Consider the following 13,549-nt stretch of genomic DNA (forward strand, 5'->3'; position numbering starts at 1 on the left):
TAGACAAGCTTCGATATCTTTACTTCTTCAGGAGTATAATGAATATTATATATAAATGTACTGATATGATATAATAATATTGCTTTGTGATATTTTTGTTGTACTACTAGTGAAATTTTCTGAAACTGAAAACTAAATAATGTGTGAATATTGGGAATGTCTATCAAGTAAAGCATATGTATTAGTGTTTTATAACACATAGAACTCCTTCAATTTGAAATACTACCCTGGTGGTTTTTTTTTATCAAGTTAGTAAAACCAAATAGTGTAATAAGATATATATATATACATGTGCATGTGTGTGTTGCATAAAAAAAAAACACAAAAAAAACTCCCATTAATTTTCAAAGTGTATGATTAATTCCTGGGAAAGGGGTCTGATTTTAGTATGACTCATTCTCCTCAATATGTATTTACATCACCTCTGAGGAAAGATCTCTTGCCAGATACCCCTGTAGTAGATAGATTTTCAACCTAATCTCTTGACTCCATCAGTTGCTTTGGAGTTGTACAGAATAGCACCTGCCCTTTTTGTAATGATGCTACATCAGACATGTGTGGTTATTTATCTAATTTTTGGTAATTGCAAAGCCTGTTATATCTGTGTATATTCTAGGTTGTGTAATTAATTGAGTTAATGAACATGATGCAGATCATATAAGTACTAATTACTGAAGGGTCAGAAATGAAGGAAAAGAATGGGTTTTAATTAATAGTCAACATATTTTAAGTGATGTGTTTTGAAAAACTAGTGTTTAGAGCAGTCAACAATATTATAATTTACCTGAACTATAAGCTCATGTGAACTTTTCTGATCACCCCCAGTCTGTAAAACTGCAAACTTTACTGAACTTCTCTAGAACTACTGAGCCAATTTTATCCAAACTTGGTACAGAGCATCCTATAAAGAGTCATGCTCCCTTTAAAGGGGAGTTAAATTTAAAACTAGGGTTGGGTCATTTAAAAAACTTCTTTTCAAGAACCACTAGGCTAGAAAAGGTGAAAACTCGGTGAAACCTACCTGATTAGTGCACATTCTAATTTGTTCATACTAGCATTACCATTCATTTAATATGTGAGGCATTGTCAAGCAATGTTGGAGCGTAGGGTATGTGAGCTTGCATGCTCACTTTTGCTTTCCTTCATCAATTTACAAGTGACATAGTTTTCTTGATGGTGTGCTTGATTAGGGAAATGCTGCAAAAAGTGTACTAGACCGCTTTTATATAATGAAAATAGGAAATCCTGTATTTATGATGTTATTGTGAGATAAAACACCTCAAGGTGGGAGAAGTGGTGTCTTATTTGTGATATTAGCAGATCTTTGGTTTTCAATATTCTGATGACAGTAAATGATTTTCTACCGTAGTGTATTAGATTTATGGCTAAGGAGCAAAGTGTGTGCAGGTGACTAGGGGTAAGAAACAAAGGGTACTTATGATTACAATAACATTACAGGAACACATCAGTCTGGTTTGATGTTGGACTGGGCCATGCCACTTGTGACTTGTATATATACAAAGTATTTATACTGATGACACTTAAAGTATTGTGTATTGTTTGATATTTGTATACTTACATTTTCATGGCCTATATTAAACTGTTATTCCACTCAACTGCTACAGTTGTTATTATTCCCCTACATGTTTATAAAACCGAAGGGGACTATAGCTTTCTTCTCCATCTGTCCATCAGTCAGTCTCAGTCCCATTAGTTTTCCAGACTTTTTTCCACCATGCTTGTGAAGATTCATTTGAAACTTGCAGTGTAGTTTCAGAGTGGCGAACTACAGATCAAGTTTGAATTTTGTAACGTTTGATGGACAGGTGTAAAGGAAATTAATTTTATATTGTTACTTTATATATATTGGGTTCAGGATTGAAGGCTGTAAAAGTAGGACATCTGCATAAAGACAGTCAGCGAAACTTGGTTGCTGATTGTGTAAATAATTACATTGTATTTCCATTAATCTCAAAAGGAACATATCAATGAAAATATATATAAGATCTTTTAATTAATCATGAGAGTAGTTTCTTTGTAATCAGTGGGTGAAGTCTGATCAGTCGGTAGACAGTACTCAATTTTCTGCATTCATGTGATCCGACTGAAATCGCTTGTATTCAAAATCAGCATGGAGATGCTAGATAAACAGGGTTCAAAAGTCCTTTATAAGTACATTTAATTAAAATGCAGATATGAATGTTATATCAGTGTGTTTTGTGTTGCATATGCACAATAATCCCCACCCACCACGGATATTTTTTTGCACAAACTGTGACCCAGACCAGATTTGATGCTGTTTGAACTGCATCGAAACTATAGGCAAATGTTATGTCACACAGTTACTGAGTATAAAATTTTCTGGGTTGTTTTTATGATTATAGTTATCAAACTCAAATTTACTATGTGACATTTAAGATATATGCTATATGTTTATGAATTGAATTTCAAATTTATAGAGTTAATAAGACTATTTCATCCTTGATAGAAACTACATGTGTCAACTGTGTGAACAACAAAACATCAAACTATAATTTGATACTGGTAAAGTCACCATGACTTGGTACCAATGTTTTAGGCCACAGTTCAAGGTCAAACAACATTACATTGCATTCGTCAATTAATGGGAGTGCTGGTAGGGGACATGTATTGCTTATGCAAGACTCCCAGAATGCTTGTTATAAAGAGAAAAATATTGTGTCCATGAACTTTTTGGACAGCCCTTGTATATACTAGGTGTAGTGTAATGTCTAGCAAATATATATGTGGAAGTCATGAAGATCTTGATCAGGTTTTTTATGCCCCCTCCATGAATTGGCTGGGGCATTAAGGGATGTTACTCTCTTCAGTGAGTTTCCATTCTTTATTTCTGCTACAGATGCACACATTCAACTAAAATTTGGTGTATAGATACATCATGACAATGTCCAGGTCAAGTTCTTGTTTGGTTGTGGTTGAATATAATTTTTGTCCCCCACTGCAACGCGGAAAGGGACATAGAAATACCGGTGTTCGTGCATCCGTCCGTGTGTCCATCCGTCCCATTTCACTTTGTGAACGCAACTCCTTAGAAACCGCTGAACAGATTTTGTTCATATTTTGTAGGATTGTTAGTCACACTGTGTAATTAATCATATTTCGCTGCCATTTTGAATCGACAATTTTGACAGGAGTTATGGGACTTTGTTGAATTTGTACATGCTACACTATAGAAACACTTTGTGGACGCAACTTCTCCGAAACCGCTCAATGGATTTTGTTAATATTTTGTGGGATTGTTAGTCACCATGTGTAGTTGATCATATTGTGCTACCATTTTGATTCGACAAATTTTATAGGAGTTATTGGACTTTGTTGAATTTGTACATAGTACACTACAGGAACACTTTGTGGATGCAACTCCTCCGAAATCGCTCACCGGATTTCATTCAAATTTTGTGGGATTGTTAGTCACCATGTGTAGTTGATCATATTGTGCTACCATTTTGATTCGACAAATTTTATAGGAGTTATTGGACTTTGTTGAATTTGTACATAGTACACTACAGGAACACTTTGTGGATGCAACTCCTCCGAAATCGCTCACCGGATTTCATTCAAATTTTGTAGGATTGTTAGTCACCATATGTAGTTGATTATATTGCGCCGTCATTTTGATTTGACAAATTTTGCAGGAGTTATGGGACTTTTGTGCTTCAACTTTTTTTGCGGCGGTGGGGGACATGGCTACGTGTAGCGATCTTGTTTAAAGAGTTGTGCCCCTTGGACTTAGAAAATTTCAGACAATTCAGTTTCTGCTCATTATCTCAGTCAGACATGGACATTTTTTATACGTCAAGAAAATGTCGGATGTTCCATGTACGTGAACCCTGTATGTTCAATTCAAGGACACAGTACTTATCATTGTAATTAAAGCTGTAAATGATTTTCTTTTATAATGGTAATTTTTTTGGTTTTTGAATGCTTAAAACTTGCATCATGTGCATTATAATTAGAATTATCGGTATTCATTCTTAATTTTTCTATTCTCATTGAAAGTGCATAGTTAAGATTTTCTGTAATACCGTATGGATATCATTCACTGAAATGAAAATTATCTATTACACACATGTATAAACATGATAAACATGTCATTAGTGTTAACAATTTATCTAATTTCCATATATTTAATTGATGTAAATACATACATGTTTATGCAAAGTGGGGTTTGGAGAAGTTAAAAATGAGTTGTGCATAGATTATGATAAAATATACCTGCCTGGATTATGACAAATGACACTTAAAACTTAGAACAAAAGTAGGAAATTTCAACTCTGTTTTACAGGAATTGCTTACAAGGACATCCCTAGAAACTCACAAGCTCGACTTGATGGCCGAAATCTCCAGCCTCAAGATCAAGCTAGCCTCAGCTGATAAGGACAGACGGGATCTGGATGACAGACTCAGGCTGTCTCAGGTGAGATATTTCTAGCATTTCAATGCCTGATAACATCATTAGGTCACCTGAGTTACTCAGGAGACCTATTGCTATTGGTCTGCGTCCGTCGTGGTGCGTCGTCTGTTAATAACTTCTTCCCAGAAAGTACTGGGTCAATCTTGACCAAATTTGGTGTGTAGCATCTGTAGGAGAAGACCAGAAATTGTAAATTTCATGACCGACCCCCCCCCCCCCCCCCCCCCCATCCTTAAGAGGTCTTAATTTTGGGGTAAAAACTGTAAAATTTATGTATTTCTTCAAAAATCTTTTTCTTTACTCATGGGCACCTAGCAGAGAAAGTGAGTACATAGCAATGATGAGCAAGGAAGCTTCTACCAAAATTATAAATTTCATGACCCCTGGGGTAGGGGTTCTGACCCCTGGGTGGGGCCAAACTTGGTATATAGTGTTTGTGTAAAACTCTTAAATATAACATCTTCTTTAGTGCTATTGAAACTAAATGAATATTTAGAAAGAGCAGATAGTCCTTTACTTAAATTGTAAATTTATGAACCTAGGGGTAGGGGTTTTGGTATCAGGATGAGGCCAGAATGGTCAGTTATTTTAAAAATGTGTGAACAATAGAAATCAAATTTGGTTGAAGCATCTTTGGGACAAGGGGAACATAAACTGTAAATTTCAGGATTCCTGCACCCCTGGGGCCTTAGGAACAGGGCAAAAACTGCCAAAAATTTAACTATTTTCATCAATCTTCTTCTCTACAAACGCACATGTTTAAGAAAAACTAAATGCATAGTGATGTAGAGCAGGAAGACCTCTACCAAAGTTGTAAATTTCATGATCCCTGGGGTAGGGGTTCTTCTGACCCCAGGGCAGGACCAAACTTACTGTATAGTGGTTATGTGTAAAACACTTAAATAACATCTTCTTTAGTGTTATTGATACTAAATTGAAACTAAATGGATTTTTAGAAAGAGTCCTTCACCAAAATTATAAATTTTATGATCCCAGAGGTAGGGGTTTGGTATTAGGATGGGGCCAAAATAGTCAGTTAGTTAATGTTTGAACAATAGAAATTTTTAACTTTTTGATAACTATCTCATTCCAATTCTTTTCAAATTTCGTATGAAGTATCTATGGAACAAGGGGGACAAAAATTGTAAACAGGATTCCTGCACCCCTGTGGCCTTAGGGGCAGGGCAAAAACTGCCAAAAATTTAACAATTTTTAAAACACTTTCAAAAATAGCATCTTCTTTAGTGTTATTGATACTTGGCTAAAACACACTCAGGGTGGACTATTTTGAGTCACAATGAGATATCAAGTGTTACACTTATTTTCTTAAAAGTGGATATATTTTGAAACCTATTAATGATTCTTTTTGTTGTTATGAGACAAATTAAAACTTATTTCATTTATAATATAACTTATTATTATTAACTTCCTTGCAAAATTAGTTTTGTTTTTAAATCCTTGTAATGGTAATTGAAATTATAATATCATAGAAATCATTATATATTGTGTTTTTTAGTCTGAATTTCATACCTTCAGTGAGCAGTTAATTGGCTTATTACATAATTCTAGAAAAATTGGGACAAGAACAAAGTTTCTGAATATTGTAATTCATTCATTTAAGTTTATATGGCTACAGACTCTACTCTGTACACAATATTGTGATTATGTTTCTGGTATTTTACTGTTCGTCAGTTTTCTACAAAACTCTTTGTAATATTACTTTTCTAAGTCCTGAAAAATAAAAATTAAAATATATTCTTTTTCATCAATTAATGTTTTCAAAGCCATCCTTCCTAAATAATAGGGCTAAGAACTCTATAAAAAGTGAACACTTTGGCACACTAAGTTACAATTATCTGATACAAAGGAATAAATATTCAATGGAATTAACTTGTTGATAGATGTCATACCTGAAATATACTTGTAAATTGGTTGCCATATATATGACCATATACAATATTTTAAGCAAAGTATACCTTTAACCCTGAAAAGTTTTAAAATATCACGCTTAGGTGCTGATACGATTCTTCTGTTATTTTGTTATTTTTCAACCAAATCTGAAACTGTTCAGTAAATTTCAAAAGAAAGTGTATAAAGTAGTTTTTGATACTAAGGTAAGAATTTGAATACATGTTAATTCTTGTGTTTGACCAAGCAAATAATCTGTACAAATACATTCAATCAAATTTGACACAAATCACACCCTCAAAATTATGTATAATTTTCAATTTAACCAACTTTTTTGGTTACAAAATGATGCAAAGTACTTAATGTTATACTGTTTTGGAAAGCTGAAAGTGTCTACATTGCAGTGGTGTTATTCTTGAAACTGTATCTATTAAAACAAAAAAGGTATCTGCTTCCATATTAGGTTAGTAGTAATTTCCACCCTGATTGTGTTTTAGCCGACTAAATTGAAACTATAAAATGGATATTTAGAAAGAGCAGGTAGGATGTTACCAAAATTGTAAATTTGATGATCCCCGGGGTAGGGGTTCTGACCCCAGGGTGGGGCCAAACTTAGTATATTGTATTTATGTTTAAGTTTGCTGATACTTTATAAAATCTAAATGCATACTTAGGAATAGCAGAAAAGGATGTACAAAAAATGGTGAATTTTACAACCCAGGGTTTTGACTCTAGGATGGGTCCAAATTAGTCATATCTTTTAATGTTTTAATGTTAATACACCTATTATATTATGTAAAGCCTTTCATCAGTGTATGCAGTTTTGAGGGCATTGAAGTTTTAAGAACACATCTTGTTTTATACTGTTGCTGAACATTAGAATTTAGCTTAGATATTCAGAACAGGAAATTTTTTCTAGATTTCATAGCCCTTGGGAGTAGTGATACTTTTTCGCTAGTACTCAGGTGACTGATAAGGCCTGTGGGCCTCTTGTTCCAAATCTGGGGTTTCCCTCAATTGTTTTGGATAAGTACTGTATGATGTCATTTTGAATAAAAAAAAATATTTTAGAATATGAATGTGTGATAATAAGATTTTTGGACAATTTGGTTTGTACAAATAAAATTTCATCACCTGGAATGCATTTTGGGTTAGAATCAGCTGATTCGGGTCTGAGTTACATTTATGGTTAAGTGACTGGTTTGGATAGCATTTGGGTCTGTTCCCAGCTTATCACAAGCAAAATACATACCAAACTACATCATATGGTACATCTATTTTTACTATGTCTCATGGATGGTCCAGATGCTATATTGTGTCCCACAGAGAGTACTCTAAATGTTGGTTGCATTACATTTGTCATTGTATTTTTATGTCCCCGGAATTGAAGACCTAGTTTTTGGTCTGTCTGTCTGTGGCAAAAAAAACCTTTAACCTTGGTCATATCTTTTACACCATAATAGGTAGACCTTTCATATTTAGTATGTATTATTCACTGTGGCAAGACCTTTCCATTTACACCAAAATGTTTGACCTGCTGACCTTAACATTGACCTTTGACCTACTTTTAGAAAAGTCTAATTTAAGCCACATCTGTTAAATAATAAGACACTGCTTTTATATTTAGCATGTGCATTTCTTTTGAGAAGACCTTCCCATTGGTACTAAAGTTGTTGATGTAGTGGCCTTGAAATTTACCTCTGATATTTACCAAAATGTTGTAATCCAGAGGCATAAGTGTTTCACAAACACATCTTGTTCTTAGCTCTCTTATTGAAATGGAACTTCCAGTAAGTCAAGTATATCACTAAATTCTTGCCAAATGTGTATTTGAGTTCTAGTTCATGTATAGTAATGAGCAAACCGCTTAATGTGCTTACAGTGTCAGTCCCATTAGGACAGCGGTAGTTTTCTACTGTGTGCTGTTTCTGGTGCACATTTAATGGGCTAATTAAGAGGCTTAATGCATGTACTTGCAATGTGATATTAATTATCAGGTAAACAGGTGTGCTCTGACAATTTTGTTTCTCTGGATCTTTTATACCACCTCATAATAGGTCTTGTAATGGTGTGGCACCTCTCTCTTACTGGTCTGCTTCTAAAGGCTTGATCAATTAAACATCTTGTTCTTAGGTGATTGGTGACAGACTTTATAGCTTTTAATAGGTCACACGAATCACTCAGGTGACCTATTGTCGTTGGTCTTTGTCAGTCAGATCATCTTGCATCGTCTGTTAACAATGTTTCCTTTTTTAACTTCTTGAAAACTACAAGGCCAATGTTTCCATTTGTGGTGTGAAGCTTTTTTAGGATAAGAGGAATGTAAAATTTACGATCTTAGCTCCCGTAGGGTCTCATGGGTGGGGCCAAAACTGCAACAACAACAACAATAACAAAAGCCAAATTTTTAACATAATGCATCATTACAATATCCATGAAGTCCTTTACCAAAATTGTGACTTTCAGGTCCCCTTGGTCAGGGTTTCAGTGTCTAGGATGAGTCCAATATGGCTCTCTAGTAAAAATGTATTAAATCTTAGAAAAATCTGCTCTACAGTACTCTCAGACATGGGGGAAGGGTGGGGGGATTGAATTAAGGATGATTTCAATGCTTCAAACTTCATCTTTCTTTCTGTTGTAATTATATGGATATTGTATGCATACATGTATTTATAAAGATCATAAATCAGTGAACAAAAGACTCCGGAATGAGGCTTAAATGCAAATACGAGACTCCCTGACAGGTCTATGTATGGACTATGGTATTCAGGTGACTGTTAAGGCCTGTGAGTATTTTCTTTAAATCCAACGTCTTCATGACTCAGGTGAGCAATGTGGTCCATGGGCCTCTTGTTCTTGAGTTATTTTAATCCTGTATCTTCATGTTCTTCTTAAGTTGTTTTAATCTTATGTCTTCATGTTTTTCATGAGCTTCTGAAAAAATTACATATTTATGATTTTCATAGGACTTGCAATATTTTTGTCTATACATCTTAGAATGGCTTTGCTATTAATATTTAATTGATAACACATTGAACAAGATTCTACAAAGCAATGTATGCTGATCAATGGATGCAAATTCTGCATCTTTAGATGGATCATAGCATAGCATGTTATATTGTCATGAAGCAGACCAGTGTCAAAACAATGTGAAGATTATTCTTGTTCTAGATAAACAATGAATTAATTATTCCTGGTTTATTTCCAGAGACATGCAAAAGAATTAGAGTCCAGATTAGCTGTGAAAGATGCAGAAATCAATGAGCTTAGACAAAAGCTGTTGAAGAATGGTACAATTTCAACTCCTGATTCAAGTGGTTAGTTGAACACTGGAATATCTTGCATTTCTTTGCTTACTTTCAAACAGTTTTGCTACTTTGTAACATGTATGTTAAGTATTAACAAATAATATTGATGGAAATGTTTTTTGGGGTCACTAGTATATTCTATACTTGCACTAAATTTGAATTTGCATGGTACTTTTTTAAAATTGTTCCTCCACCAAGTTTTCATGAAAAAACAGCCATATTTTATATCACATACAGTTCTTCTAATACACACTACACATTTTGCATTGTCGAATGATCCAGAATAATCAAGCTCTTTGATTAAACATCTCCACAGAAAGCTAGCTTTTGAAGTTTGTTTGCAGGAGAATCTTCAATATGCCATCTAGAGAAATCTGTAGACCGAGAAAAAACTTTAGATAGACTTATGCGCAAACGTAAGACATCACCTCTTCCATTTGGTTTACGGTTCCTAAATTTTTGTCCAATAGCAACTGCCATCTGTTTATCTTTGAGTTGGTTTATATTGCATAATTATCTTTTGAAATCTGATTCTTTTGGATATTCATCAAAAAGCTGAATTTTTGTCATGATTAGTTTTTAATCATACTTTTTATTATCCAGACAAGTGGCAGTTGAACTGTGGGTATTTAGATTCCCTTTGATACTTTTTTGTCCACACTAACTGTTTTTTCATTGCTAACACAATTTTAGTTTGAGACCTCTTGAGAATTGGTCCACCAATGGACAGGGTAAAATTTCAGCAGCTGAAATTCAAACTCTTGAATGGTTTTAAAGCAATTAGTGTTTAATGGCCATATTGTGCTTCTGTTGCATGTAATTATCATTTGTTAATCATTATTATGCACAGTACTGATTACCAACGTGAAAATTTTACTTCAATATTTAATGATTCAATTGTAATTTTGATCAGTTCTGCACAAGGAAGTGGTATTATTGATAATTAACACTGAACAAAAGTCCTCAGGAAATATCACAGTATGAGGTGTAAGGGATGGCACAAATGAATTTATAGTAGTGTATTTATAGCCTGCTTTAAGATACATCATGGCACAAGAGGGAATAAATTCAGTGTAAAAATGGCTGTTCTTGAACCCATTAGATTATGTATACGGATAAGTTTCTATATCTCAAAATTCACATACCCATCACTCAGACAGGCAGTTGTGTTATACACAGTTAAAGCTCTGGTAATTCCTTATCCTCTTGCTTGTCAGGCCTATCTGTAAAAAACTCATCTTTTTAAGCAGGGAATGGAGTTTGTTATGATATCATAAATTTTCTTACATAGATCCTGCAGACATTTTCTGCTGTGTGATAAGCTACAGCTTCAGAAGATTCTCTAAGGTTGCCGTCTTTTTACAGGCAGGAAGTCACGACATCTGTTGTTATCATTATGATAACCTCATCAGTAGACATGTTCTTTTTATCTTCTATTTCACTAGTTGACCTGCATTTTCTGCTTTTGAACATTACTGATGTTTTGAAAATGTATTTTGTAGTTTGACATTGAAAGGAATCTTTTGTTTTTTCTTTATCTTTTCCTGTATAAGATACCGTGGAAGATATCGTGAAGATCTTTCTTTGTATATATGTCTATCAATCCGCCGCATTCTCTGATCAAGTTTTAATGTCATGCAAGAAAATTACGTGCATAATTTGCTGTTTTGTTTAATAGACATCCAATGGCTTATCATTGTGATGAAGCAATCACCATGGAAACAAAACAATAGTTATTGCAAAACTTGCATTAAACTTTTACCTAATGACATCTCTAGATCTGACACATATATTATACATGTAAATCATGACATCTCTAGATCTGACACATATATTATACATGTAGATCATGACATCTCTAGATCTGACACACGATAAACATGTAGTTCATTTAAAACAGAATCTTCACTGTTTGTTTGCTGTTGTCTGTTATTGAAAGTCATAATCCTTTTTCAAATAGACAATTTTTTCTATGATATTATAGGATTAAACATTCTTTTTGAAGAATTTGTCAATGTGTAAACTCTGGACATTTTACTCACAAACTAAATAAAAGTGTGAAGCACTTTATGTTAAGTTTGTGAGTAAAATGTCCGGAGTTTACATATGAATGCTGATTCTTATAATTCCAATTCGTTCCCTGTATTATCAATTATAGAAAATTGAATAGTTTCCCTGCACTATGTTATTATGCCCCCCCCCCTTTGAAAAAGAGGGGGCATATTGTTTTGCACCTGTCGGTCGGTCAGTCGGTCTGTAGACCATATGTTGTCCGCTCAATATCTTGAGAACCATTCACTTGATGATAATGATATTTCATATGTGGGTTAGTTATGAGTAGAAGAGGATCCCTATTGTTTTTCAGGTCAAAGGTCAAGGGTCAATCTACTCTGGACATAGGAATATAATGTCCGCTCAATATCTTGAGAACCCTTTGCTTGAAAGACATCAAACTTGGCACACTGGTACATCCTAAGGAGTAAATGACCCCTATTGATTTTGAGGTCATAAGGTCAAAGGTCAAGGGTCAAACTGGGCATAGGAATATACTGACCATTCAATGTCTAGAGAACCCTTTGCTTGACAGACATCAAACTTGGTATGCCAGTACATCTTCAGAAGAAGATGACCCCTATTAATTTTGAGGTCACATGGTCAAAGGTCAAGGGTCAAACTGGACATAGGAATATACTGTCCGTTCAATATCTCGAGAACCCTTTGCTTGACAGACATCAAACTTGGTACACTGATACGTCTTCAGGAGAAGACGACCACTATTGATTTTGAGGTCACATGGTCAAAGGTCAAGGGTCACACTAGACAGGAATATACTGTCCGTTCAATATCTTGAGAACCCTTCGCTTGACAGACATCAAACTTGGTACACTGGTACATCTTCAGGAGTTGATGACCCCTATTGATTTTTAGGTCACATGGTCAATCCACTCTTGACATAGGAAGATATTGTCTGCTCAATATTTTGAATTGATGATACTACTCTCAATTAAATGATGTGTGTGTGTATAACCCTTTTCAATTTTGCACCATGGGGGGCATATGTGTTTTACAAACATCTCTTGTTTGTTTTCAGGTGCGTATATATACAAAGTCATAGCATTTTTGGATTTATTAATGCGTAAATTCTCATTTAGCTTTATTTTTATCCAATCAAAATAATTGTAATAAATAAACATTGGAATTATATATATATAGATAATAATTACTTTTCGCAATGATCGGTAAAAGTATAGGTAAAAAAGAAAAAAAGATACACAAAGACATTTAGTAAAGCTTTGACGCTTTCATTTCAAATCTTCAGAAGATTTACATTTTACAAATGTAAAGCTTCTGAAGATTTGAAATGAAAGCGCTAAAGCTTTACTAAACGTCTTCGTGTATCTTTTTTTCTTTTATATATATATATATATATTTCAATGTTAAGCTTGGAAGGAGGGAGGGTCTGTGGTCTCATTCACTTACATGTGAACACATAGTGGATTGCAGATTGCACCTTTAAATCTGTGTCTGACATGGTGACACTTTTTGGTTATCCTGAGATGTGACTGAGTCGAAACTCCATTTGTGATGTGGAAATGACATGTTCAATGAAGATAGCTAGTAAACAGAAATTATACTGCTTAATTTGCAGTGGTTGAATTTCATCTGTGAATGTTTAAAAGGCTTGAAATTATTAGGAAAAAACATCAATTCTCTGTATTTCTGTTGTGGATGATGATCACAAACTCGTATTCGGGTCAGGATGCACTAATTGAAAGGTGCCCATGGAATGGATTCCTGAAATTGTAGAAACAAATTCATTTAATGACATCATTCTTAGATTGAGTCTTTTGAAGCTTGATTTGGAGAAAAATGTTGTCAA

General features: G+C 34.2%; 1 protein-coding gene across 17 annotated transcripts in view; it reads left to right on the top strand.

The window, feature by feature from the left end:
• LOC125683208 (liprin-beta-1-like) overlaps positions 1-13,549 on the top strand; it is a 77,261-nt gene that overhangs the window by 43,427 nt on the left and 20,285 nt on the right. For all 17 annotated transcript variants that reach the window (XM_048924087.2, XM_048924089.2, XM_048924088.2 and 14 more), the window contains 2 exons: positions 4,325-4,456; positions 9,570-9,678. In XM_048924087.2, the coding sequence (XP_048780044.2) occupies positions 4,325-4,456; positions 9,570-9,678 (241 nt within the window). The remainder of the gene's footprint in view (positions 1-4,324; positions 4,457-9,569; positions 9,679-13,549) is intronic.

The sequence above is a fragment of the Ostrea edulis genome, chromosome 6 (assembly GCF_947568905.1).
Source record: "Ostrea edulis chromosome 6, xbOstEdul1.1, whole genome shotgun sequence".
Lineage (NCBI taxonomy): Eukaryota > Metazoa > Mollusca > Bivalvia > Ostreida > Ostreidae > Ostrea > Ostrea edulis.